Source organism: Berghia stephanieae, chromosome 11 (assembly GCF_034508935.2).
Source record: "Berghia stephanieae isolate SIO BIC M18660-M18661 chromosome 11, UCSD_Bste_1.3, whole genome shotgun sequence".
Lineage (NCBI taxonomy): Eukaryota > Metazoa > Mollusca > Gastropoda > Nudibranchia > Aeolidiidae > Berghia > Berghia stephanieae.
In genome coordinates, this window is record NC_088370.1 from 40,348,107 (window position 1) to 40,354,591 (window position 6,485).

A 6,485-nucleotide genomic window follows, 5' to 3' on the forward strand; every position below is an offset into this window, starting at 1 on the left:
TTGTCATAAATTCAGATCAAACTGTCGTCACCAAGACAGCAGTAACAGCAAAACTGTTACAAGCAACAAGCAATAAACTTATAATTTTTTTGAAAAATATCTGTATCAATCTAAAATGCATGATTTCTGACTTTATTTAAATGAATTGACATTTTTAAAAAAAAATGCTTTAAACTGATTTACTGTAGCTCAATTTCATCACATCGATTTTGTTCTGATAAAGTGTGTATGAAATAATGCCAGACAAAGCAAGAGGCAGGCTGATTTTTGGGGATGCTTTTTTTCTTGCATTTTTCTTTCTTACTTTATCTGGCACTGTTTCATACACACTTTTTCAGATCTTTATCTTAAACCAGTGTCTGCTCCCTAATTTGTCAAATTTGCTCTAGTATTGTGGTTGAAAAAGCAAAGTGGTGGTGGTGAAAGTGGTTGTTGTATTTGTGGTAGTGATGATGATAATGATGATGATGATGTGGTGGTGGTAATGGTTGCAGTAGTCGTGGTAGTGATGATGATGTGGTGGTGGTGGTTGCAGTAGTAGTGATAGTGATGATGATGTGATGGTGGTTGTAGTAGTAGTAGTGATGATGTGGTGATGGTGGTTAGTACTAGTTGCAGTGATGATGATGTGGTGGTTGGAGGGGGGGGGGGTATCCTTGGAACAAATTGACCTCGCCGGGATTTGACGGAAGTTGCCCATAACCCGGAATTTTTGCTCCAGTCCAGAGTTTTTCCCGGTGAAACCGGAGTTTTGGCATCACTGAGTATATAATTATATCTGTGCGGATAACAGGTCTACAACAGTGATTAAAATCGAGTCCTTCTAACAGTTCAATCCATATAATCTCTCAAAAGAAAAGTGGAAAAAAAAATAAAAAATTAAAATGCTAGTTTACCTTGAAATCTGTGGGGTAAATTTGGCACTGGATAGTCCAAGCTCTGGACATTCCTCTGTTGCATGACTTTGTCCACAGACATCACACTCCACCCCTAAAAAGAAGGGATATGACCACAAAAAGGGCATAATTTAAGTTCAGGCGCCTCAGTAAGAACATATGCATCATACTTAAACTCCAAAGACATCAAATGCAATTCATAGCATATTATTTGCAGGCATAGGTAGCATTTAATAATAGAACTTTATTGTCCAAAGAAATTTTGGAAATTCATTTTGTTTCACATTGATGCCAATATAAAATACAATGCTAGTATAGCGGACCCATACACGTACACACCCCACACTTGAGTAGGCTATATACACATGCACATTTATGCAAGTTGTGAGAAATAAAAAAGGAATAATGTCTCAGGTTTTTTTATTTGGGGGGGGGGGGGGGGGGGAGGGGGGGAGGGGGACATTTCTAAAAATTGCCAAGGTACTCTTTGCACAGGTACATAGACTGAAAGCATGTAAAGATAATAGATTTGAATTGATGTGAATAACATTTGATTTTAAAGAATTATAATCTAAATTTCTAAAGCTTTTTTTGGAGTTCGACAAAAACCCTAACATGCCTAAAAATAATATTGATAAAGGATTGAAAAAAAAAGGCAATTAAGTTTACCATCTCCAAAATAAGGACCATACAAGCAAGATAAATCAAGAGCATATTTATATACTTTTAAAGCTGAAGGGAGCAATTAAATCTTTAATGAACATATCAAAAATCTTTTCAATTTTTATGGCTAGGTGTTTAAGCTCCATGGTAGTGGGATAGATACAAAAAGTTTTCAAAAATGTTTGTTGGAAAATAATAAAGTGGTAGTCCATACAACCATATAGCCCATGGAGTTGAAGTTAATCTCTTTTTCTCTGGGCTTACCCAGGCAATATCTGTTACTAATAACATAACATAACATATGGTATAGGGCAAAATAGGATAAAATTCCTTGAATGCCCTTAATATTAATAGTAATGCCATAAAGATTAAAGATTACAATAGTGATACACCTGGTAAAGATAGTATTTCAACTTAAATGTACTCATTTAATATTCCGTATCCTTATTCGCAACTCCCAGCATTTTTGACCCTGTGATGTTAGTTTCAGTATAATTTTATTCTTTTTCACAAACCAATAAATCAATAATTTAGCAATCGATATACTGCAATGACAATATTTGTTATATTTACATAGTGCTTATCCTGGTTTAATTACCATACTCTTGAGTAGTCCACAATATTTATTTTTCCTGGTGTACAAATACACTACACACAGCATTGATACTTTTATTTCACTTAGCAATTTCTTTTCATACTTTACTGTAAGCATCATTTCAAACTATGTGCTTTTCAGCATCAATATATCATGTTAACGAAAGCAATACTTTTGTTTATATTCCAACATTTTATATATATGGATTTTACATTATGTATTACTATCTATAATATTTTTGTTGGTAACTGAGGAAGGATTCTGAGTCTGAAATGTTCTGCATTAAGCAATGAAATGTCCAATCTTCTTCACTCTTCATACTTTTTAGAGAACCAATGCAATACTTATTAAAATTGTCGCGTGGCTTAGCCTTTGCCATTACTTTTCATCCACTTTTTGTATGCCCTCACAAATATCAATCACCCTTGTCCTCATAACTTTGATATATCCGTCCCACATGGTGTATAATCTTTATATATATATCAATCCTTTTCTTGAAAGATACATAGCAGTACATTTTGTAAAGAAAGACAAAATAATGAATACAAATCATTACAAATCCATTTTTTTACAATTCTATTAGAATCCTATTTGGGGACGAAGTGGCTAAATGTTTAAAAATTAAAACTTAGAAAAAAACAAACCATCCTTGACCGATGAGCTTTGCTTGTGAGTCAAGTGTTATACTAAACTCGCAAGAGTAAAGCGCAGAGCTAATGAGACAAATTATATTTCACATAGATTAAATTTAAAACATCAACATACCTTCATTTTTGCCCTCCATCATTTTTTATCTGTCAACAATGACCTATGGATCAAACAATTTTTAAAGATAAAACAAAACAAAATAAATATAAACCAGTGCATCACAGTAATCAATGATAATAATAATAATAATAATAATAATAATAATAATAATAATAATAATAATAATAATATAATATAATAATAATAATAATAATAATAATAATAATAATAATAATAATAATAATAATAATAAAAATAAAAAAATTGTGCAAAGCAGTCCAATGTTTTTTGTTTTCTATTAGGGTTAGTTGGAGAAGGTCACTTGGCTGGACAAGAAAAGATAAAGAGAAATGAATGAATTCGAAGGTTGACTAAAGTGAAGAATATATTAATAAAGATGAGAGAAGATAGATTGAAATGGTTCGGACATGTAAAGATATGAGAGAGAAGGTACGTAGGAAGGAAAGTATTGGACTTACAAATAGCGGGAAAGAAGAAAAAGGGATGCCCAAAGACTAGATGGTCGGATAAGGTAAAGGATGATATGAAAGAACTGGGCCTGGAGGAAGATGATGCGCTGAACCGAGATGCATGGAGATGTGGCATTCTCATTATGGCAACCCTGCAAAATGCGGGATAAGCTGAAAGAAGAAGAAGAAGAAGAAGATTAGGGTTAGCTGGACTTTGGAGGATTTTTTTTTTCTTTTATTGCTAGATAATGACAGGTCTCAGAGTGTTTGCTTTTGCTTATTAGGGTTAGTTAAGGGTACCAGGTTTTCTTTTCTTAGGCTTCGTTAACGGAATACTTGGGTTGTTTCCCTTAACATGGGGCTCTTACGGAAGGCCTCCCCAAAACCATTACCCAAATTAAAATCTCTAGAATTACGCTACAATAAATATGACGCTGTGATTATCCCCAGACACCTGTTAAACAATTATCCACATTCCAGAATATGGAATGTTTCCAAATGCACATAGTAATAAGAAAAGTTAATAAAATATTTATAAAAACATAAAATTAACCAACATTAAATCAGTTGTTACTACATATACACAATATGCGTTGACTTCGAAGTGGGTGTCATGGCCGAATGGTTTAGTCGTCTGCCCTGGAAGTTTTACCAGAATCGACGTTGTGGGTTCAAATCCTGGTTCCGACACTTTTTTTTTTTTTTTTAATTTTTAAATTCCGTCTTCTTTTTTACAGAACATTGCAAGGGATAAATGTCCCATCCATCCTCCCCCCACCTCTTTTTTTTTTTAAATGTGCGAGTCTATTTATTTCTCCTTTTCGTTTGGCCTTTTGTTCCGTTTCTGAGCATGAATTTCTTAAAATTGTTTTTATTTTAAAAAATAATTATTGTTAGTTTTTTTCTCCTCTATCTGACCATTTGGTCGCTCTTTGAATATTTCTGTTTGTTTGCTTTTTAATTATTTATTCTTTTTAGACACTTTTTGAGATCGGAGCGGGGACGAATATGACAATTTGTTAGAAACTAGAAAATTAGAAAGGAACCGAGAGAGAGAGAGAGAGAGAGAGAGAAAGAGAGAGAGAGAGAGAGAGAGAGAGAAAGAGAGTTAAAAAAAAAAAGAGGTGGGGGGAGGATGGATGGGACATTTATCCCTTGCAACGTTCTGTAAAAAGAAGACGGAATTTAAAAAAAAAAAAAAAAGAAATGGCAGAACCAGGATTTGAACCGCAACGTCGATTCTGGTAAAACTTCCGGGGCAGATGACTAAACCATTCGGCCATGACAATGACACCCACTTCGAAGTCGACGCATATTGTGTATATGTAGTAACAACTGATTTAATGTTGGTTAATTTTATGTTTTTATAGATTAACTTTCCTTATTTCTATGTGCATTTGGAAACATTCCATATTCTGGAATGTGAATAATTGCTTAAAAGAGTGGAGTTTCACTTATGTGTCTGGGAATAACGAATTTTTATTATCCCCAGACAGGTGTCTGGGGATAATGACAGCCTAAATATAAATGCCACCAAATCATAAATTTTAAAGAGAAGTTCTGATTCTGACAACATGACTCTATAATACCTGAGACAATTCAATACTCATAGTCACTTATTGTCACAGTCATAGATAGGAATAGGTGGTTTTTGTTAAAGTTGAAGTAGAAGAAGAAGAAGAAGAAGAAGAAGAAGAAGAAGAAGAAGAAGAAGAAGAAGAAGAAGAAGAAGAAGAAGAAGAAGAAGAAGGAGAAGAAGAAGGAGACGAAGAAAAAGGAGAATAATAATCTTTTAATTTTATGAGTTAAATCTCTCTAAGAATCATGAATTTTGAAGCCGAAGTTGAAGCGAAATACTTTCTATTCAGTAGTTTGGTCAGTATCAGATACACGGTGACTCGTGACAGTGGTGACAGACCGGGCAGTGTCAATTTTCTTGAGTCTTGAGAGAGAAGCCTTCAGACTAGACGGTCTCTCTGTCTCTACACTACACCCTAAACTGACAGCATGTGAAAGACCCATAGCCTAGCTTAGCCTGTCTTTGAACCAAACAACACGCCGTATGAAATGAAATTTCCATGACAAGTATAAATCATGACATTACGCAGCAGACTATATTCTGCAGCATCTTTCGTTTTGATGAACTTCTATTGTTTTGAAATGAAATCCAAAAACAACAACTTTTGAGCCGGTTATATTCTTACATTTGCTGAAAATCAATAGAACAACTCAACGGGCAAAAATGGCGGAAACGAAAGCCGTTAGAGAATATTTTTGTGCTGCTGGTATGACCATTTAAATGGCTAATGACACTTAAATTTAGCTATGACACTCATAAATATTACTTACAGCAATAATACTGTCAGTACTTGTTTCTAAATTAGCGATTTTGGAAGTAAAATTTTAGCCAGTTTCGTTGAAATAGTGAAACGAATTTCAATCAAGGTCAGACTGGGACAGTTTCATGGTTGCCAGATTATTTTTCAACAAAATGCCAGGAGAAGACTCAAAAAATGCCAAAACACTCAAAAAAATGCCAAAGTCTGTTGACTCCCACCCCCTCTAAGAAAACTACTCACTTTTGATAGACAATTTACTATCATATCCTGGTGGCTTGCGTGTTTTCTTTTCTTTTTTTTTCTTTTTTTTTTTAAATTATACTAAATTTCCCGTTGGGGTAATTTTTTACCTACTGACTACTAAGTGGAGTGCTAAACCACTACACCACGGTCGAGAAAAGGTGTCATTTGAAGTATAATATACAAGAAAAGAAAATGCCAAATGAAAATGCCAAATGCCAAATGATTTTTCTAATGCCAAACGGTTTTCAAAAATGCCAGATTTTTGGAATCTGGCATTTAAAATGCCAAACTGGCAACCCGGGACAGTTTCATGATCGTCTTTTTTATTTTAAAGTTGGCAATACGCATGCGCGATCAGTGACGTCACTAATCTTACTTGCCTTCTTTTTGGAGCATCATCATATAAAATTGAAATGCCTGTTTGGTTGAGAACACTACTATTTATTCGGACAGTGTTTCAATTCGCACCTTCTGTTTTATCGCCTAATTTTAGTAAGAAATATGACATAGAGAGATGAGTTCCGATTTAACA

The 6,485-nt window shown here is 34.1% G+C and overlaps 1 protein-coding gene across 5 annotated transcripts in view; it reads right to left on the bottom strand.

Annotated features, from left to right (window-relative positions):
• LOC144956981 (uncharacterized) overlaps window positions 1–5,838 on the bottom strand; it is a 28,428-nt gene extending 22,590 nt beyond the window's left edge. The window contains exons 1-3 of one of the 5 annotated variants that reach the window (XR_013642057.1): window positions 5,721–5,838; window positions 2,920–2,962; window positions 897–990 (exon numbers count right to left, since the gene is read on the bottom strand). Coding sequence is in view for 4 of the 5 variants with exons in the window: in XM_078887860.1 (XP_078743986.1) it covers window positions 897–990; window positions 2,920–2,941 (116 nt within the window). In the remaining variant the exon portion in view is untranslated. Of the gene's footprint in view, window positions 1–896; window positions 991–2,919; window positions 2,963–3,380; window positions 3,492–5,228; window positions 5,335–5,475; window positions 5,544–5,720 lie in introns of those variants that run through there. The other 4 variants (XM_078887860.1, XM_078887863.1, XM_078887861.1 and 1 more) reach the window with 4 other exon arrangements.
• Window positions 5,839–6,485: the final 647 nt, after the last annotated feature.